Source organism: Nomia melanderi, chromosome 6, assembly GCF_051020985.1.
Source record: "Nomia melanderi isolate GNS246 chromosome 6, iyNomMela1, whole genome shotgun sequence".
Lineage (NCBI taxonomy): Eukaryota > Metazoa > Arthropoda > Insecta > Hymenoptera > Halictidae > Nomia > Nomia melanderi.
Window position 1 is genome coordinate 5,585,407 of NC_135004.1, and position 23,170 is coordinate 5,608,576.

At 41.6% G+C, this 23,170-nt stretch overlaps 1 protein-coding gene across 1 annotated transcript; it reads right to left on the reverse strand.

Annotated features, from left to right (window-relative positions):
• Positions 1-20,291: 20,291 nt before the first annotated feature.
• Positions 20,292-22,565, reverse strand: LOC116427809 (protein mesh). Its single transcript, XM_031978588.2, has 5 exons — positions 22,171-22,565; positions 21,385-21,626; positions 21,119-21,306; positions 20,730-21,045; positions 20,292-20,597 (listed from the first exon to the last, which is right to left on the reverse strand). The coding sequence occupies exons 1-5, from the start codon at positions 22,484-22,486 to the stop codon at positions 20,448-20,450; spliced, it is 1,212 nt and encodes a 403-aa protein (XP_031834448.2). The 5' UTR covers positions 22,487-22,565; the 3' UTR covers positions 20,292-20,447.
• Between the last annotated feature and the right edge of the window lie 605 nt (positions 22,566-23,170).

The following is a 23,170-nucleotide window of genomic DNA, read 5'->3' on the forward strand; positions in this document are numbered from 1 at the left end:
CCGACTTCGTGACAAAGTCGCCTCTGTTCGATCGCAATTTGCCGCGACTCCGCGGCAATTATTCGCCTTTTTTTTGTATTTTGTTAATTGTGATACTTGGCCAGTGTTTTGTTCATGATTCTGTGAATGGGACTGTTGCTGGATGCTTATTTGGCGAGCAATTCGGATCGATGACACTTGTCTGTTAGATTTGAGTTTTGTGCTCGCGGCCTTTTCTCGTCGCGCGGAACGAGTAGTTTAGTATGAAAGTAAGCTTGAGGATTTAACTGGTTGAGAAAACATAGGTAAATTAAGAAATAAAGCTGTGTTATTTCATTGTTTCACATATTGATGCGTTATGCAAAGCATAATATTATATTTACAGGTTCGCTATATAAAATAAAGTGGAGAGCCAACTATTGCAAAGGCTTGACACAAAATTAAACTTGTCTCCAATTATGTTGTGACCGTTAATTTACCTGTACTTGATTCGTTGCGATTGTCAACAGTGCCACATGGTAAATGCATAAAGTGTGCAACTTATTATTAACCGTTCCGTAATGAAGATGTAAAAAGATAATGCAGAAAACATATCCGAAGCCGTGCTCTCCGAGCGGTGTGCGCGATAATATAGCTACCGTATTTTTGCATGAGCTTCATCTTCACGATCGGAACGCTTTAAGCAAGCAAACTATCAAAATCCTCTTATCCCGGTTATTCCTTACAATTAGCTCTCAGTTTTACGGCGACAAACGATGCCCTCCGGACACGGACAAGCGTACCCAATCTTAAAGGCCCGATTAAAAACATTCATTTTCCCGTTAAACGAACGTCAAGCATCCGCGGGATCGTCTCCGATATTAAACGGCACAAAAACACAACCAGCCGCGCGTATAATATCGATTACACGGCGCAACTTTGTACAATAATTCCGGTTTACCCGACCGTCGGACCGATATACGCGCGAACGTAAAGATACCCAGGCAGGAGCATCGGCTCGAATACGGCGATCAACCGCCATTCGCGCAACCGGTTGTTCCGTCTAATGCGTTCACGGCCTTTCAATTACCGGCGAATTTGTAGCAAAATCTTTCCGCTGAATTTTCACCGAGAAAACCGGTTAAATATTCTACCGCTTTTTATAGTAATCCTCAATTAACGACGAAAACGTCTTATCGTTCCCGCGAACGAACCGTGGTTGGATCTCCGTCTTGTTTTACTCCACTTTGAACCTATAAAATGATTGATAGTATTTCATAATTATTGGTGAATTAGTAGTCAAAATTCTTCTTTTGCGAATTTCAAGTGAGTAAACCGGTTAGATATTTCACCGCTTTTTACGGTATACTTTAATTAACGAGGAAAATGTCTTATCGTTCTCGTAAAGTCGCTGCTTTAATTCCCGCTTCGCGTTACATTCATTCGAGACTATAAAATGATTAATGGTGTTTTATTTTTTTGATGTCCTTCGTGTTTTTTCGCGGTTATCCGATCTCGATCACTGCCGTTGCGTAATCGGCGAACACCACTCACGTTCACCACTGCCGCGCAAAGAGGACAACACGAATGAAGGAGGAAACGCGTTTTGCGCTCGCTATATCGTAATCGAAGCGCGGTGTGCGTATATACCTAGATACGTTCCGCACGTTTTCCGACCTCTGTTGCGCCCGATCGATCCGCGCGATGATTATTACCGTTGGGGATGACGCCGCTGTTGCAACAGACGCGATATCCACTAGCCGTTGCCCCAAACATTATCGTAAACGTTTGAGGATCGATCGTGATCTCATATGAATTACCGGTGGCCGCGCGGGTAATGAGCTTGTCGGATTTCGACGCTTCCTCGTTTTCCGAATGCTAAGAGGATATCGAAGGTTTCCGTTAAGACTCCTACCGATAGTCAGATTTCCGCGACGTTCGTTCAACCGTGCATTTGAATTTTTGAAATATATTTTAAATACATGTATCCTAAGTTCCGAGTTAATTTAATTTAAGATGTTTATGGGCTTCGTTAGGAACGAGTAGATTAATGAAATGATAATGTATAGTAATAGGAACATTATTTCTTCTATTTTATTTCTTTTATTTTATAGTATAGTTTGATAGAAGAAAAAAGAATAATATTGAATTCGCAGTGACTTTCTCTTGATTCTTAGTCACCAAATGATTTCATACATTAACACTAGATTTACAGAACCCGTCAATTTAATAGATATTGAAGTTTTTAAACATTAGTTGGTAACAGTTTAAGTCGATTTTGATTCGTGCAATTATGCGAATACACATTGCAATACTCTGAAGCTACAAGTTTTGCGATTTATATAGACGAACACATAGTTTTCTAGGAATAGACTAAAGTGTATAATAAACGTCCGTAAATCTACTGTCAAGATCACATGGTTTGATATTTAATAAACCCCGTATAATGCAATATTATACGAAATATCGGAATAAAATATCTTTCTTCTTCAATTTATGTACAATTCCTCGGTAAGTCAGTTGACAAAAATGTTGTCTACACGTCATCAGGAGACGTTGAATATTTCTAGTGAAAAACTTTCGAGTGCAGAGAGCTGGAGCGCACTCGAATGCAACAGCTTCTCCACCACCCGACAGTAAACCCGAAAGCTCCAAGATGCTAATAAGGGAGTCTGAGACAAAAATGAAACACTCGACAACGAAAAAATCGCAGATTCGTGATCGACCCTCTGCATAATCGCGTTCCCAGTCCCGAACAATACACCTCGCGAAGAGAGAACATCGATTACAAAGCAATTTGGCCCATAATTATGGCGCACCTAACAATTAATCTACCTTGGGAGCTGGGCGTCCGCAGACTGTCCATCACCCGGAGCGACGTATCCGTTGAAAACGTGGACGCCGCTCGCTAGCCCTGACGATAGTCAAGTCACGTGTGACCGGATTCTGGACCCGGAGCAACAATGTCAGGTCCGAACACGCGTGTAATCTCCGTAGTTAACTGCGGCCGGCCTACAATGTGTACGCTGGCGGAAACACGTGTGTGCACAGTGTAAGAGGGCGCAGACCATAAAGCAGCAATTTCCCCGGCGGCTACGGAGGCAAATAATGTCCGACGCGACCACGATCGATCGTGCGTGCGATCGATCGCGTGTTAAACACGTCGTGCGCCGAACCTTCAATGGATCATCGGTTCCCTATCCGGTCTTTGGCTCTTCCTTCTCCGTTTCTCGTTAATTGCGACGATTTCGCGTGTTCGATCTATCGATTCAAAAGACGATTCGTTGCCGAAAGGGTTCGGGGCCCTCCACGGGACCGATACCGATTGCGACTATCGTGTGAGTGCTTCTTCATAGTGTCACGTGCACGCCGCGTGCTGGCGGAGGTCAGTGAGTACACTTCTGTTTGCGCTGGAGATCGCGGGTGTCTTTATACTTCTGCGTCTTTACTTGTAGATGTTCTATTGGAAATTTTTGTTTCATCGTTGAAAATCTGCTTGTCTTTAGAATTTTTGTTTTGATGTTGGGTATTTCGTTTTTGAAATGGTTGATGTGTAGTTTATTTCTGTATCAGTGTGTGAGGTTATGTGGTGGGGTAAAGAATACAGAATGGAAACTACTTGTTGAAAGTAGATTGCGAAATTACGTCGTGAATACGAAGTATTGTATATTAGTTTGGAGGAGTTTGAATCAAATCAAAGGTTTGGTTGTTTTATCTTATGTTTTAATAGACGATGCGTTTATCCTATACAGTTAAAGGATTAATATATGTCATGCTTTCCACGAACCCATTTTATCAGCTTAGGCTGGAGTCGTTAAGAGTTCAGATGCACGTATGAATCAGCTAAGATAACATAGTTGCAAGACAGCAAGCTTGAATGATCGTGGCACTTTAACAGAAATATATGTAACCAGTGTAATTCACGGAGTTAGAAATGAAACCTGTCGGTGAAATTGCATGCCACATCTTTCGCAAATACTCCAACTTTGTCATGCTCTCGTGTGTTTAAATCATTCAAGAGCTCGTGGACTGACTATAAAACACCTAACTTGCTGTGCGTACGCGCTTCCTGCAGGTGCGACAGGAAAATAGTTACAATTTCGCAATTTTCAAGCTCGATTGAACACGTCTACTCGGGACAGTGTTATTATCGTTGATGTCGATGTTGCTGCAACAGCAGTTTGTTGTCGGGGAAAAATTAAATGATTGTTTAAAGCCATTGAAGTGTTTTTTGCTATGCACTTCTCTAAATTTCTTACAGGCATTTCAATTATGAAGTTGAGTGTAGCCTTTCGTTGAATTTCAAAATATCAATGACTTACGTAGATCCGTCGATGATTCTAAAAGACCGGAAACAGAAAAAACTATTCCTTATTGAAAAAATAAACATTTTCAAATATGTACGAAACATTTCTATTGAATATATTAATACAGACATAATATTTAGATATAATCCATTTACCAGAATAGTAGACATTAGTTAAACATTAATAATTAAGATTAACAGTTAAACAGATCAATCAGTAAAACTGTCAATATTCAAACACTATCGAATAGTTCCAACGATCTCAACCACAATTGTACCTCGCTCAGAATATTTCAAGCACCGTCCGTGACAAGCGAAACGATTACTCGCCGCCAGAAAATCGTAAAGTCACCCCTTCGAAGGAGCCGGCAGCTAGCTAAGTCACTTTTGCCGGAGATTGAACAATCCTTTAAGCGACTCCTCGTTTCACTGCCGTTTAATGCGTTTTATTACTTCCAGCCCGGTCAAGTGATTTTTAATCATCCCCCGGGAACAATTCATCATCCGGCGTTCTTTAACCCAGTCGATTAATGATCCCGCCAAGGTCTCCTGTTCCATATTTATCCGGACCCTATCCCGGGATCCGCGACCCGCCGCCCGACTCGATTCGGCAATAAATAAATTTCGTCACGCGATGCCCACAATTCTTCGGCCGAGGCAGGACGAGTCACTCCAGCTATTTCGCGGATCGGCACCGACCCGGGAGCCACCCCGTCGTCTACGCGCGCGCACGATCTCGTTGGAACGCGCGCGACCGTCCGGCTGTAAATCAATTCATCGCAACGGAGGTATTTCAGTTAAATGACACATGAGTGCCCAGTCCAAGGTCCACTCGTCCCGCCGCTCACACTCATCCCCTTTTTCTCTCTCGCTTCTACCGAACCTTATTTTCTTTCACCCTCCGCCCGTTCGCTTCCTGCTTCGATCGCCACCCCTGCGACCATATCAGTTCTCCGGTTCTTATATCAATTTATCGTGTTTCTCCTCGTCGCGCGCGGTACCCGTATCATATCGTTTCTTTTCCCCTGATTTCGTACGGAGTATATTTCTTTCCCGATCTCCATTCTCAATCTCCTCCTGCTTAGATTCTTCTATATTCTGCTTTTCGCTTCGTTGTCTTCTTTTGGGTCTGTCTTTATCTCCGCGTTACTTACGAAGAAAATATAACGAATTTACAATTTTGTTTTTGTTCTAGTGGATATTAACGAGTGAATAGGTTTAGAATCGGGAGAATATTTTTCAGACATTGAGTTGCAGTTGGGAGAGATTAATTAATCAGTGAAGTAACTGCTTCTATAAATATAGTTAATCAATGTATTTAGTATCAATCGAATGAAAAGAAATGAAACAGAAGTAAGTTTTCCACTGAGAAGCTGAATTGCGACCACTTTAGTCTATAGTCGCGTTGCCAGTTCCAGTGCATTTACGGAGAGGAAATACTCCTTCGACTTTCTTTTTCCCTCATTGCTTCTCGTTTCCTTCTCTCTTCTCATCCGTGGCCTTCTTCTTTTTTTCGTCTCATTTTCGTCTCATGGTTTCACTCTATTTCTCTGGTCAAATCGACTTTCTCGCCTTTTCCCTCACATGCGACCCTCGGCATTCTAGGATTCTATACGGTTCGAGTATAGAATTGAATGCGACGCATTGTCCGGCACAGTCTGACCGTACGATATTGCTGGAGGAAGAGGGCAGGAGGAAGACAGCAGCGGGAGGGTCGGACAGGGGGCGAAGAGGAATAAGCGAGGTGGGCGCCAAGTCTCCCGAACGAAACGAGTGGAACGGGGGCTCGAGTTATGTACCGTCCACCCTTGGCCAATGGGCGCGTTAAATTATGCCTTGTCTCGGCCGGGATGCTGCATCCAGACTCCAAATACTTGGTTAGTCGTTGTGCTATTCGCGTCCACTACTATTTATACTTTTTTTTCCCTGTCTTTATTTTCTTCCGGCTTCGCCGACGTCGTTTTGCTTTGAGCTGATCGATTAATTCGAACCCATTCTATCTTTTTTACGGCTTATGTTATGGTGCGAGAAATGGAGCTGAAGAGATGTATTTAATTCACTAAAGATTTTGAGTAAATATTGTTCAATAGTTGGATAAAATTAAAAAAAAATTACATTACCAATACTATTTCAAATACTAGACACTATATAACGTAAAGGAAGTGTTAACACTATTTTATATGCACTTAAAGCACTCCTTGCTAAAAGGACTGTTAAAACACCTATAGAAAATTACATAAAAGTTGACGTCCGAGTCATCTAAACAACATCTACAACTTCAAGATCAGAAAAAGAGTACACAGCGTTAAATTACAATAAAAATCCACGCAACCAAACTCTAATCTTCACAAAAACTAATCCATCTCAATACGTGTATCTACAAACAACGACACCAAAGATTTTTCTACTATTCAATTACGCCCTTACAACATGCCACGGAAGACACCCGGAAACGGGTGATGTTCCGGCCGGAAGAACGCGGCATAATCGTCGCGCGCGTACGCGCAGCGCAATAAATTACTACAGCGCGTGTCTCAGTTTCGGTTGGCCTGCTCTGCCATGTGGTACCGCGTATAATCAACCGCGCGATGTTATCTGCGCACAGGTCGCGATCGTGATCCGAGGCGAAGCGCGTTTCCAGCGGATCCGCGGAGACCCGAGACGCTGCTCCGGCTCTAAATTTTCCCTTCCTGCGGGTGTCGGGAAACGCCGGGGCTACAACGACGATTTCCGCTTGGATAACGGATCCTCGGACGATTCACGGAAAGCGATTCGATCGTTCCGTCGCTTCCTCCATGATTCCTCCGTGCCGCGCCGCGGCGGCGGGGTCCCGCACGTCGTTGCCTCTGATCCCATTTGCTCCCGTCGGAATCCGTGCTCGTGTCCGGTAACGAGGCGGGGGCGCAGGAAGAGGTCCAAGTTTTATAGACGGCGGGGTCGCGTTAAAAGCGAAAAGACAGCGACGCGGGGGATGGGGCCTGAGTTGGGTTGTGAGAAATAAGGGATGCCGCGTGCGCGCGCGTGCGATTCAGGAATCGCGTAATGAGACTCTCAAAATATAGCTAACGACGATTGTCGAGGGTCAGTCTACCGTGCTTTAACCGTAACTGTCTATTTTTATTATTTTCTCTCCCTTACGGAGGGAGCTTCTTTCGTTTTTCCTCCTCCTCCTCCTCCTCCTCCTCCTCCTCCTCCTCCTCCTCCTCCTCCTCCTCCTCCTCTTCTTTCTCCTTCTCCTCCTTCTCCTCCTCCTACTACTTCACTCTCAGATTCTACAAGAAAGCGGGGTTGGGGCTCGGCTGCTTTTCCTTTATCCTCGACCGCCTCGACGCGTCGCGGCGTCGGAATAAACCCGGCGATAAATTCAAGACGCTCACTGCTTTTCGATGGCGACGAAAGTCCGCCGGGAATCGCCTCGATGAACCCTCGGGACACGGGTTCTCGTTCGAATTGGTGTCGTGGAACGCGGGAAATTCGGAGGGTGTTTGTTCTAGTATATACCTTTGTTTCGCGAATGATGGTCGCGGAACGGAAGTATTCGTGTAATGAGAACAATTTGGTGAACGTAATACTTAAACAAATAACATTATTTTCATGTATATTGTATAATAATTTGTTCTTCGAATATACTTTTATTTGAATAACATTGTTCGTTATTTCTCAATTCTGTGATTTCATTCGTTATTTAAAGTGAAATTTCCTCGCCGCTGGCAACACTTCCACAGCCGTCGAGCGCAAACGCGGCATCCGTTATTTCCAAATCCCGCGAAACGCTGTTGTTACAGGAGGAGTTTCCCCAGTTTCTTCGTCGATATTCACAGCTACGGGAATAAAAATTTCAGCGACGCGCGTTGTTGTCGGCTGGCGCGTTCTCGAGCGGTAGTTTCTCCGCTGGTTCGCCGATGAATCTGATTGCTGCCCGGACGCCCACGACCGGGTTAGGAAAAATGAACGGAAACAAAGAGAGAAAAAAAGTGTCGATCGCTTTTGAAATGAAAAACAGGGAGGAAAAAAATATAACCGGGCGTTCGTAGCATTGCGCGAACGAGGACTGGCCCGAATGAAATTCCGCGTTGCTCGTACCGGCGCGTGTTCGCGCGTGATTGATATCGAAAATGTAGTTCCCGGGGCCAAACTCGTTGGCATCAATTCGTCGATAATTTTTTTTCCTTTCTTTCCTTCTCTTCCTCTTGTTTCCTGCCTTTCCTTTCTTTTTTTTGTTCGCTTGACATCTATTTGGTATTGTCAAGACAGGATATTGATGCCCGGGAAACGTGCGTTTCATCGAGCGGAATTTCTGACTGTAACGACTCTTGCTTTACGAACCTCGTTTCGTCTCTCTTATTATTTTCGCGTCTCTAACCGACGAAACTGTGCAAATATGACGGGAATGCCAGAATCCGAGAAAAGAAACCAGTCTCGTATGCAGTATCGCGTTTTCATTGTCATGATTTCTGACATTTGGATGGAAGAGTACGTATACTATCGTTTGTAAGTACTTCGCATGCTGTATTTGGCCATACTTTGATCAAGTATGTATCGAATTTCTGTTTGGAGGAGTTGATTCTTCTTCCTAAAATCGAAACTAGAATACAAATACAGTGGGCCACTGTACAATGTGGAGGATACGTCCCGCGTTACAGAAAATCGTGCCTCTAAATTGTAACAGTTGTCGTACAATATTTAAAATGATTTAAATTGATTTTCAAATTTTCGTACGTAGCGATTCGTTAACAATTAATAAAATAATATTTATAGTCAAAGAATATACACTTTTATCATTAGAAGATTGCTTAGTTCTCAATGAAGTTTAACTTCCAATCAAGTCACAGAAAAACAAATACCATTCGATCGCTTAGCTACCTCATTTTCAAACCACCCAGCGAATTCACCTTCCCAACTACATGTACAGTTTCATTCCAAATAAACCAAGACTTGCCCGTAACAAATCTCATTATCAGAGCTTCGTCCCGAAATCCTAGATCTTCCCCTAACAGGCGAAACCTCGTTTCATCGCTGCTATCATCGAAATATCTCTCTAACCGCAAGTGGAAGATCGGAGTAAGGGAAAATTCCTAAGGATCGCGGTAAGAGAAACGTCACAGGCAAGCCACGGTAGAAAAGAGATACAAAATGAAGGAGATGGGAGTCGAAAGAGAAAAGCCTATCGGACGAATAATCGCGGACACAAGGACAGATAGGGGGAGGGTGGTTAGAGGAGGTGGAGGGTGGGTTGTCGGTGCACGCGGTGGCACTTTCGTACGTAAAACAAGCGAAATGGTTTTGACATGAAGTGGCGGGGCCACCGGCGGCGGTGGACGTCGGGGGCAGGGGCGGCACCATTCCATAATCCATTGTGTCCAGTGCCAATTAAACGGTGCTGCCATGCGTATGGTCAGGAACTAACCGGCCGTTCTCAACACGATCACGGACCTCCGCTCACGCATACCCGTGTGAGAGCGTAAGAGGAGAGCGCAGATAGCTAGAGGAGGAGGTGAAGGCAGAAGTAGAGGACCGTCGCTGATTGGGGAGCATCTGGACCTCCGCCCGTACCGGCAATTACCAAACCCGGTTACCTATAACTCTGCGCCATTCTATACCTATACGCACATACACGTGTATACACGTGGTTAGCTCTCCTGCAGTGTGTGAATGGTGCACAGGCTGTTCCATAAAATGCTCTACTCGGATATTGTTTACTTACAGAAGCTGGTTCAGTCAGGGTGCAATGAAGACTTTTGCTCGACGAGGTTTTCAAGAGCGGCTAGCTTGATCGAGAAGGATCTTTGAATTAATATTGACGCGTGTTTGAATTTCGGAGAGGGAGTTCTTACTTGGTTATTGTCCTCTTGGTTCTTTCGGAGACTATTGAGCGTTTATAGATTTTCGAGTAGAGCAGGATACGTGAAACTATCTTCCACAGTTAACTGGCTAATGAAATAATAGGATAATTTAAACTCCAATCTTCAGATCTAAGTTAGAAATCCAAGACATCTATATTCTGTTGAATAATCCTCTCGATACTGATCACGATTCATTGTTCTATGAATCAGCCTGTACAACCTCTCACACAGGTGTGCGCATACACGCACGCGTTCGGTGGGCGCAGAACGTGGTCGCGATGCGTTATAATCACGATGGGTCGCCAGTCGTGCGCACCGGATCAGTAGAAATCCGTTGATTGGTCTCTGCCACTTGATCCAAGCTGGACCCACGGTCCAGTCAGGGTCCAGGAACACGAGCGGTCGAGTTTTCTCTTGCGGTGTCTACCCGGTCGCTGCGGTTTCTCTCGAATCTCGCCGCAACGTGCATGCCCGTTGCACAGCACTGAATCGGCGATTCGAGACGTTCGGATTTCCGTAGCGCGACGAGATCCGATTGTATCTGGTTTGTTTAGGCCGCGACGGGATCGTTCGCTCGGTCCGACATCGTTCGCCGAATTAAAATTCACTCCTTCCTTTAACCCGCTACGCTCACCCTCTTCCTGCCGACTTCCGGCATTAAATTCCCATCTCGACGATCGGAACGAATGGAACCGAGTTCTCGATGTTTGTTCTTCTCGAACTGTTTCCGAAGTGCAGCTCGTTCGGTCCTCGAGTCGAGCGCTAAAAAGTGGTCTGGGAGAATCGTAGGAAAATGGGAAAGTTCTCGGTCGGAGCGGAGGATGACTTCAAGAGGACGAAGTCGGATGAAAAATAGTAACTTTCTTTTCTTCTAGAAATATATGTGAATAATTCAACTGTTTTATACTTTAATTTGTGCTTGATTTAATAATTGATTCTTGTGCTTGTAAAATATGTTCCCATAATTTGAATCGATTCAGAATTGATAAAATTTAGCAAATCTTCTAATTCATTAGAAACCTTATCATAAATAATTATTGAACGGATATGTTGATGCTAGTCTAACTAATTTAATGTAACTGCTCCTACTTTAAAAATACTCAATCGATTTGCATGATTCATCGCAGACATAATGGATTTCTATGTTTGTATACCAGTTCAATAAATTTTAGCCGCTCGTAACCGGGTGTCATGTGCACCGTACGGCAAGAATCAGCGTAACGCTGTGTTCGAGCAGCGCCAACGTGTCGTGTCTCAATGCCGCGAGACGTGTGCCGTAGGTAACTGGGCAGGAAGACGAGTGAGCGCGTATTCTTCAAACTCTCGTTTTCCCGCTGACACACGATTCCTCCATTCATCGTAGCGAACGTATTACAGTAAGACTCGCAGCAGGCTCCACGACGGCGGGGACGTAATCGGTAATATCTGTGTTCGTTAATGGGAGCTCGACGCGCTACCGGCATTTATAATGTGGATCGTCCCCGTACCCGCGACTCGTCTTCCACCGTCGCTGGGATCGCGATCGTTCTAATTGTTTACGATCGTTCGTGCCCGTCACGGTAAACGTCCACCAATGATTTTAAGACCGATCGTTGTCTTTTTTTCCTCCCTCTCTCCGTTCTCCTCTTCTTATTTGAGCCGTCTCTGGTTTTTCGATAAGGAACACACGGTAAGATAAAGCGTAATGGCGTCGGCTTACGTGCAGTTGATATATCGTTATGGGATTCGAGAATCGCTAGGGTTACGATACAATCCTTTAATCGGCACTCGGATGGTTAATGCCGTCCATATTTCATCGACGTATCCTGCTCTACTCGAGGATTAAATTCGTTGGATTTACACCATGCGAAATATAGAATTTATTCTGTCGACTTTAGTCGGCTAACTGAAACGCTGACAACACAGAGCTGCGCAAGTCGTAAAGAATTAAGGATATTCGATTCTATTCAGCGCCGAACAATTAGGTCTCATATATCTCAGCAGTAAACTGTCTATAGGTTCCGCAATTCAATCCTTTCCGTGTCGAACACTTCGTACAAAAGAGGTCTTGACCCTAATGCAACGCTAGCGCCAAACTGATGCCTACTCCAAGCCTCATCCGTTCTCGAATTCCTGACACTTGACTTTTCACATCCGATTCTTCAATTCGGTAGTCTAGACTAAATTATAAACCAGTATTGTACTAAAAATATATAATTCTCATTACATTTTCCCAATCTCATCAGTATTATTGTTTATTTATTTGAAGAAACTAAATTTCTCAGGTTATCGCACTCAGGCTATTAACACTTCGGTAGAAGAAACTACGCAACAAATCAAGCGTGAAAGTCGACGGAGGTAGAAGTGTGCGCAACTCTTATCGTGAAATGGCCATTCCGCTTGTACACACGTGTTCGACCACGTGCGTCTTGATTCTCAGCCGTTACATCTGCCTTCGCGTGTCTTTTTTTTTATTCGACTCTCCTGGTACCCTCAATCTTCTTCTTTCTCTCAAAGTCGTGTTCGCTTTTTTCCCAGTAGATTACATGTTATTGCTCAGTGGAATCTAAACATTCAGTAGCACTCACACTTATCTAATATATTCCATTAAAATGATCATTTAATTTGTAGGTCGTATTCAGTGAAATAACACGTATCCCTGCTGTGACTGTAATCTATTTTCAATTTATTTTTGCTAACAATTTGACATTCTTCTAATATAGGATGGTAATACAATGTCAAATGTAAATATAGTTTTCGAAAATACCAGATTGAAGTCACTTTCATAATCATCTAACTTCTTCTTTTCCCAACGGGAAAGGGGATCTTAGGATTTTATTAGAAAACGTTTGTTTGTTGCGATTGCAGTCACGAGACAAAGAAGCGGGGTACGTACTAGATTGAAGATTCATATCGCGTCCCGTCGTCTCGCGGGAACCTTTTTCTCCCTTTTATTTTCTGGATCCCGTGGATTTTAGTGTCGCGACGCCGCTGGATTGCTTAACGCGGCTCCTCGCGCGATCGTATCGTTTGATTATCGTTATCGCGCGACCTGCTCCAACTTCGGCCGCAACTTTCATCCGTGGACGCCGCTGGGAGGGTGAAATAGGAACTCGGAATCTGTAGCGATAACGCAGTACCTTTTATTGCTTGGATTCCTGGTGCCGACGTAGAACTCAATTATCTGGAGGAAAGTTTCAGATAAAACAGAATGTGCACGAAGTATTCACCTTCCTTTGAAAATAGTCAAATTATTTTTGTAGCAGACGAGACACGAGAACAGACGATACATTTGCTCCTCCTATTTCTTCTCGTTTCGCGATTCGTAAACGAGAAGCTCTACAGAACTCCCTAGGACCGCTTATCGTTATGAGAATTGATCCATAATCCGGTAAATAGTCATCGACGAACTGTCGTCGCAATAAGATGTCGAGCTATTGTTATTTACGAGCTCTTATGCTGCATAAATTCATTTATCTAGGAACTATCGATAACGCTTGATGGCAATCGCGAAATTTATAGCGGTGGAACCCTCCGATCTTTCGATTCTTTCGTCGGTTTCTTCTACGTTTCCCTATACAGGGTGTTTTGTGATGTATAGAAAGTATTACAGCAGTGGATTTAGAAAAAAAATAATAAGGAAAAGTTCATATAGAAATAGATGCTATGTGAGCTTGTTTTTTTAATTACAGTTATCTTTTTTGTTCGATGAATTCTCTTGCCAACTTGAACTCAGCATTCAATTGTTTATAAGCGACATTTGATATCTCGCATATAACCTTGGCACATGGGAATTATGGGAATTAAGAATCACCAATAAAGAGGACGCGTGAAGGTTAACACGGTTCATGTAGGAAGAGAACTCGCACTTGTGATTCGTGGAATTATTCGACCTAAATGCGTTAATATAATATAATAGAGTTTATTAACCCTGGGTCTTATAATATCGAGTGGAACTGGCGTTGAAGGTTTTACACATTTTAACAAAGATGAACATTTTTCCTTACAGTGAAAATGCAGGGGTGGTCTATTACTTTTTTAACCAACATTCAATGTTAAGGTAAGATTTTAATAAATTATTGAAGACAAAATAATTCCGCTAACTAAAGTTACGAGAAAATTGATAATCAAAAGGTGTAAACTTTATAATAGAACATACAGACTACTTTACTTTTTTTTATATCGTGAAACCACCTTCGTTGTAGTTTCCATATACCACAGTACACCCTATATATCCCCATCGAGTTCCCTATTTCTTCCTTCGCTCCCTTTTCTGCCTTGGGGTATTATTATCTGCTTTTTCCCTGACCTGAATCGTTGTAGCATCGACATCGGCAATAATCTCTTGATCTGTGCGGAATGGGAAAAACAATCAACGGTACCTATAATTATTTTCCGCCGCTAAATTCCTATTAAGACAAAGGTTTTAGCACGTGCACGGAGAGTCAGCGTTGGGCCAAAGAACTTCTCCGAGTAAGATGTAACCTGATATATCTCCTTTGTCTTGCGCTACAAGGCTACAACGAGCAAGTAGCCAATGACAACGAAGACAAAACAGTTTCTGCTACTTTTTAACGTCTCGACGAATGACCCGAGTAACGAAACTTTTCACAAAGAAAAATCTAGTACAATAATACTTACCTTTATTAATCGATCCTTTAACTGTTTTTAACTACCAAATGTACGCTAAATATTCAATTTACAAATAACAGTCTAGCATACACAAGAAACCCAAAATATACTCAAATATACACGTGTCCTTGACAAACTTTTTAACTCAATATTTTGCAACATATATATTTTAATATAAATAAATATAAAATTATAAAATTATGAAACTATATTTAACGTCCTTCATTCGTCTTTAAATAAGGTAATCTATTTTTTCTGGTTGAATTTCGATTATCGAAGCAGCCTGTACATTACGTCAAAGATCGACCTACGTCGCCATTTTTCCCCTATCCGTGTTATTATCTCATTTGGACGGGACACTCGGTCGAGATCGGTAATAATTCCTCGGTCTTGTAAGGGGCGAGAAAAACGATTAAAGGTTTCCGTAATTATTTTCGTTCGTCGATTGAATAAACGTTACTCCCGAAAGAGGAGGGTGAGGGGTTAGAGGGGCAGCTTCAATTAGGATTACTCTGCCTTTTCCGCGGAACCCAGCATTAAATACAGTTTAATGAGCCTAATGGTACTTTAATCCTTCCCCGTGAGGACGCCTTTGAAGTACGGTTCGCGATCCCCGAAGAAAACTCCATAAGCCGGGAACAGATAGCGCTCTACGAGACGCGTAGTCTCTCCTTCGTCTTCGTTCCCGTCCCACGGACTTTCGTCTGTCTAATAGCTAACCCCTTGTCGTATGATTTTCCTCGCAGCCATGCTCTATAGATTTATATTTCGGAATTTCTTAATCTTTGAAGCTTGTAAAAAGAGTTTAAAAATTTCAGATTCTGGAGAGATGTATTTGGCAGTTAGAATATGTGGTAGAGGAATATTACTTTGCCTATAATTAGGGGATGAAAAAGAGTGCTACGAATGGACTACAGATTTGCATATTAAGTCACTGTCTTATAATTTTCTCCGTAGATATACTGATTAAAGTTATTTTGTAGTTGATATTATTTTTATAATTATATAATAGAAAAATTCTTTTTTATTTCGATTATAGAAAAGTGTATTTTATTTTTTGTTTTCAGGTTAAATGGCAAACCTTCATTATGAGGTACACTCGGTATTATAAGGCAACGGTTTAGCTTTATACTTTTTTAAAAAATATCCTTTCAAAATTGCTGTCGAACTGTTGCACGCTTGAATAAAATCGTTCTGTACAAAAATAAATTTGGATATTTATCCGTGGTCTTCGTTAATTAGAAAATTAGACGGGTCAAGTGTAATTGTCATATCGGTGTCTCGAAGGTTATGCCCGACTCGCTCGCTACTGTTCATCTCATTAGCAGCATCACCGTTATTATCCAATTAGTATTGCGCAACGCTTATCGTGCACGGTGCTCGGAAAACGGAAGCCGGGTATTAGAAAGTTTTATGAGAAGCATGCATTATAGAATTAATTGTATAACTCCGGGAGATTTTTCTCGCTGCGCATATTCTTGCAGCGATGCTGGTTATTGTGGAAGAATCATCGATCGTTGATTAAAATTGATAGGGAAATTTAATTAAATCTTAAGGAATTTCAATTTCAGATTAGCATTAATTTGATATGTGATAAGATATTATTATTGAGGCGATGATCGTATAATAACTAGAAAATGGGATATGGGCATTTATGCAAATTCACGCTTTTAAAGAAAAAAAACAACAGGAAATCGAACCTTGTTGAATTATCCATTCTAATTAAGTTTCAATACAAAATTATAGAAACTGTGATTTATGTACCTTAATAATTTACACTCGTAACAAACTTAATGATGAACAATACATAAATCCGTTTCTAAACTTTACTAAATTGCATATATTATAGATACATGAAATTCGCAATTCCATAATGAAGTACAATCTCCGACACTTAATAGAAACATTACTATACTCACTATCCAGAGATAATGTCCGACGAATAAGATTAATGAATTCAATAAGCCAAGTTGAATATATGAGGAAATATTTATTTCCCGAATAACAATTTCAAATTGGAACAGTTTCATTTATCTCATAATTAACAAACGTTTATGAGTGTTCTCGATTATTTCGTGGAGGTAATTATCAGATTGATGTTCTAGTTTCATCCAGCTGTCCTGCTCCGGTATTTAATTATGTTGTAATAATGAAACGGGGAAAATAACTATTTTACGGCGGTGCCGTATTGTGCTGGAAGACAGGTGTAGATTTATGCTCGCGCCACTCTTTAAGATTTAACTACCCTATCATTCACTGTTCACAGACGTGAATCCGCGAACGCGTGGCCGTCGCATCGGGTAATCTGAATGATTATCGCGGCTCCGCAATAAAACCTTGAATCACTCGAACGTGCACTAGCGACGCTAGCCGTCGAGTACGTTCGCCGATTATCCATCGCGCTATTCCATTACCAGACATCGCTGCAATTATTATCCAATTAGTAGCGTGTAACGGTTAACGCGTATACCGTTTCGAAAACCAAAACGGGCTCTGCACGCGCAATCGGCGGTTACCTGAAAAATCCAGAAAATATGGGATGGACAAAGATCGGGATATACGTGGGACGATGGGAATAGGGGAGAATATGGGAGGCTTGAAGGAACTGTCGAAAGCGATATCGACAACAATGATGAGACGTGATAATAAAAAAATAATTCTTAAATGGGGAAACCTTGAAGTACTCAAGAAAGATTATATAAGTATTTAACAGAAACTAACAAGATTATTCGAAACATGACGAAACTATTCTAAAAAGAAAGCAAAATTTCCATTCAACTCAAGATTCTCTAAAATAACCCATAAAAAGCATACAGGAATCATCTGTTTAATCAGAGGAATCGAAGAAAATTAAATATATCTGCTCCTACATCATTGACCAAAACAGTTCAACGATAAAAAATACCAAAAATCCTTTGGCCAAAGAAAAAACAATGATAATCCTTTCAGAAAAGCTACGTGCAAACAATAAATCCGAAAAGGTTAAAGAATACGGATCGAGAGCAGAAACCATAAAAATCCGGTGCAGAATCACTGAAATCAAAAGAGAAGAGGTTAATCTCAAAGGGAGAAATAAAAGTGGTGAAAAGCAAGAACAGAGAGATGTCAAGAGAAAAAGAGGGAAGAGAAGAGAGGAACAGAGAGAGGGAAAGAGAGAGCGAGAGAGAGTAGCGGGGTAAGGTCAGTGCCGTGGACATAATATGGTTAGTGACCGCGTGACGTCACAGCCGCACCACGTGACGCTATAAAACAAGCTGTTCGCTGGAGGGGATGGACAGGGGGTTGTCGGAGGAGCGAATCAAGTAGGCACGGACTGTCCGATTCGCGGCGTCGGAGGGGCGAGGGGATGACGCGTAGTACTACGCCTCGTACTACACGAGCGTGCGTGTGTAAGACGATAACGAGGGATACACGCATTCGCTTGCGGTGAACACGCAGTCCGACGTATACAGGGTGACAGGAGAATGTTGGCTGAAAGCTTTGGCAAAGGTACTCTGTGTTGCACACGAGGAAAGCTGTGGTAGCAATGAAAGTCTAATTGCTCAGTTTGTATCTGTCCTCGTCCCATTTTCGATTCTAATTTGGTATTCGTGCGGTTACACGTAAGCGTTCGAAGCTATAAACAAAACAGACAAGAGACCCTTCATGCTTTAGGCCGTGTCGGAGCTTTTTTTGTGCGTAATAGAATACGTGTTCATTCCAGAGTAAAATTATCGCGAGTTAACGAGGATATTTTTTGCAAGTTCATACTGATATGTACTGTATGTATGACTGGAAATTTTTGGAGGCGTTAGAAATCTTTCTTTATGAAAAAGTAAAGTGGATGTTGAACTTTTAAATAGTAGGATTTCTAATAAGAAAATTCACTGGTCTTTTAATGCTTATGCAGTTAAATTCTTCGGTTGCAACTTTCGATTCTGGAATTTGACGTGGGCACTAGGAGGACGCTAGTTCTCAAAGGGCTACGGATATTCGAGGTCATACTATATATTACTGAGGGGCTGCTATATTACCATATTACTGTATTATTGATAGACTACGGAAGTTATTGCGTTTATAGCACATATAAATATTCATAAAATTATGTTATACGAGATTCTAATCCACTTTATTTCCCACTCACTGAAATGATTCATGAATGGAGTTATAATTTGCGTAATTTTCATCGAGATTACCCATAAAAATGTCCACTTGCATAAGCCGTTGCAATATAATTATCGAGTTCCGACAGAAAGAAGATGATAACCGCTCGTAATTACAGAGTCAACTGTTCGTATCATGAAATATTCAAATCTTAATGCAAACAAGGGATGTTTACACTTTGAAAAACGAAGACTTTGGGACAGGTATTCAAATGATCTTACTTCATTCTCAGAAGAAACAGAATATGCTGCCGAAGTTTAGTCACAAATTTTCCTGTCACCCTATATATTCGAGAGAAAGAGAGAGGAAGACAATGGCAGGGGAATGGAAAGAGAAGGAGAGCAGGGGATAGGGTGCAATAAGAGAGCACGATTAGAGCCGGCTTACGCGCTCAGTCAGGGAGCTCGTGTTTGGAGATCGGTTTAGTCGATGGATACGAACGTTCGACGAGATGTTTCGTTCTTCTACTGTCGTGCTGAAGTTCGGGGCGTCTTTGTTATTTAAATGAATGAAACTTGTCCGCACGCATTCGTAATGAGGTGCAGCAGAGTAGAACAGTTTTTAACAGGTTTTAAGCATATAGCGGTCCTCTTAATCGACGCAGCTAATTTGTGCAATGAATATCATCAATAATTCTATGTCATCAAAATTTCCATCGAATTCTATTTAAATACGTGTATAACAATTTCAATACGTAGATACTTAACACTTAAGTCACACTTAACTCACGGTGAAACACATCGACATTTATTTGATCCAATCGTCTTAGTTCATGGCAAGATCGGGGAAGAAAGTATTTACACCGTAAAATCAGAATAATTTGAGCCTAAAGTTCATAAATAACGACGAAAGCAATCCTAATTCATAATTATATAATTCTGTTTTAACGAATGGGGGTTGAACTCTAATAAATATTGCACATTATTACTTTGTGTTTTAGACGTTCATACATAAATGCGAATGCAATATGAAGTCTGCAGTTCGCTAATGAGCGTGGCAAGAGGAAAAGGGAGAGCACGTGAACATCGGAGGGCGAGTCTGTAAAAAAGGGAGAGGCGGAGGGAGGGCAGAAAGATTCGCATGGAGGAGCGATAACGAATTCTGCAGGATGAGTGATAGCTTCCGTATCGAGAAAGGATGTCGCGTATGCGTGGGTGGACAACGTAGACGAGGCCATGGACATATTTTCTTTATCGCCCCTGTTGCGGATTTAGACGGCACGAACCAGGAAACGCGACTGTCTAGAATTATCGATCACGTTTCGTCGATTATAAATGAGCAGAGATCCCGCGTTACGGGCTCCGTCAGGTGAACGAAGATTAACACGTTGCTAATGAGAATTTCTTCGGCGACATTTCCTGCAGGAAGACGAAACACGTAAGGTTTTACCTTATTTTACTATAACAACGTTTACACTTTACTTGAACTGGTAGAACATTAGACGACTATTTACTTGATAATGAACTATATAATTAATATTATTTCAATAATGGCAAGTTTGCTACAGGTGTTACACATGAATATTCCCGGTGTCCCTGTCATTCCCTTTTTTGTGTTCTTTATTCGAAGTTCGAATTATATCGATATCAAAATATGAACTTCCCGTCTATCTTGAACATATGACGCCCTGGGAAACCATTTACCCAACCTGTGCCTGTTAAGCCGTGTATAGCCGGCCTTTGAGAGTAGGGGTTGTATTCGTAGCTTCGGGTGCCATTGCCAGCGTTGAAACCAATCTAATACAGAGGAAAATGATTTCAATGTATAATAAAGTACTGTTACCAAATCTACATCCTTAGTTGTACACGATCATAAGCAACAATCTTAACCATGTTTCTAAAAAATAAACAGTAACATTTGCAACTTACGAAAGCAGGTACACCGCCCTCACCATCAACAACATCGCCGCCAGCCTCTGTGTGACTGGTCCACTGAATATTCAAGTAATTGAAAATGGCGTAAGTGGACACTTCGTCTGTGGCCAAAACCATCTGGAAACTGTTCGTCTTGTAAAGGGATTTATCGATACCACCGGCGAATGATACGTTCTTCCACGTGACTATAATAGCGTGTTTCGGTTCGAACGACTCAGAACCAATTATCCCCTCGCGGATGTCCCATTTTAAACGCTCCCGCAGCTCGACACCGAACTGGTCTTTCCTCGTTTGTAGATTTGTCTCGAGTCTGAAACGTTTCAGTGTATGGTGCTGTTCACGCAAATGTTCACTGTCTACTCACGAAGTGAAGCTTCATATACCTAAAGTAGACACCCGGCAGTCTTTGGTCTACATCACTCCTTCTTATGTTTCCTATTCGGCATTTGCTGAAGAATATTCCTATAAAACTGGGATCATTCACTTTCGGCCAATTTTTCACGGGGAATACTAGGGGGTAAATGTAGTGCTCGGGGGGATCGCTGAACTCTAAGTAACCATTCAGAGATACCTAGAAGGTGAAATGATTCTTTATTGCTTTTTTCCTTCAAGATTAGTATAGAGTATAGAAGATCCATCGTCTTCGTACTTTGGTGTAATTGAATTTAAACCCGAAGAAGGGCAGCTGGAAATTGAAATTCTTGCGTATCTGAGGTGTTGACGATTGAATTTGTTTTTGATAATCGCCTAGATTGTTGTCGCCACCTTTATCAAAATACCAGTACATAAACTGCGAACGGATTTCGTTCAATCGCGCTTCAGTTAAGTGATAACCAGAAATTGAATCTGATGGACAGGGCGCGTACCTGTTCGCTTTCGGTGACTCCGAATCTGCGGTAATTTGTTAAAAATATAAAATATTTATGATTCACTACAATATGGATATCGAATATCGCATAACATTTCAAGTTTCAATTCAAATATTAGTTAAACATGGTAAACATCGAAGATATAAGTATGTATCACGTTTTCCATATTTTTAGAGTCGAGAACTTAAAATAAAGCAATAATAATGAACATATATGTTATCATTACGTAAGTACTGATGGTCCAATGATTCATTTGTGATTTACGTTCGTGCAGTAGACTGATAAAGTAGATAAGATCGGATTCGTTAGTGCAGAAATATAGTAAATAACGATTCTACATGGTACATATGCCAAAAATACAGGTTCGAAAAAAAACATATGCCTGTTCTAACGATAAAAAAGAAAGAAACAAAAATTCGGGTGAATTAGTCCTGAGAGAATTAACCTCGAAATTTTGAATGATGAAACAAAGCGTAAAAGATAGTGATCACGTACATCGATATCGAAAGACTCATCATATCTTACATACTTTTTGCTTTTTTCTCCGCTCGCTCTACCGGAAATACCTTCAGAATACATGATTTCGTCCTCCGGTTCCGAAACGACGTCGACGTTCAACGGAATTTCATCCCTTTTCCATTCGTCCATCTCCCCAAAAACGTTTTCATCGTCGGTTAGGTCCTCTAACTCTTCCGGTGCCTTCTTCACCGATGCATCTGCAATATTCGAATCAACACATTCGGCTCCATCCAATCTGAACGCATTTTCGAAAGTCTCCTCCTCCTGGGCCGAGGTCCGACTCGCCAACGACAGTAAAAGGCATCCGAGAAGGATCGACTTTGCAAAACCGTGAACGCGGTCAAAGCAAAGTTCGTTTCGCATTTTTAATAAGTCCCAGAATAGATGAACCTATTCGTCTAGTACGTCTAAATACACTGAGCCTCGCTTTAGGCAGCGAAGTCCTCTTAACGGGACCGGTATCAGTTATATCACGATAACACGGGTTTTTTTTCTTTCTGCAGGTGGACAAGGTACTGTAACAACTGAGACGAATGAAATAAATGAAATGATTATGTACTACATATATTCTACCTTTTCCAATTAGTATAACACGACGCACGATTACTGTATGTTCGTGGTTTTGTTCTAATTAGCGTTATTAATTACAGAAGCAATAGGCGCAGTATATTTTTGTAGGGAGCTTCGACGATGATGTTTCGAAAGACATAAATGTTACATGTGTCCCTTGTAACTAAAATTAACAATTGAAAAAGTTTCGATTTAAGTAAATTGTTTATTGTATTTTTGGAACGTCCTGTTTTTACTTATCCACTTATTTGATTGTATACGAATTACCAGAGTTTACTGTAAATCGAATTTGAAATAAAACTGCCATGTCATGTAACTACCTCCAGGAGTATTCCCCGGCTCATTGAGAAACGTAAGACCGAATAGGATTATCCGCAGAAGATCTACGTTATATCGTAGCAACTGATACTGATAATCGGCGCTCTAGCTATACCCTAGGTCGAGCAAGTTCGAGGAAGGAATCGACTCTGACGGTTA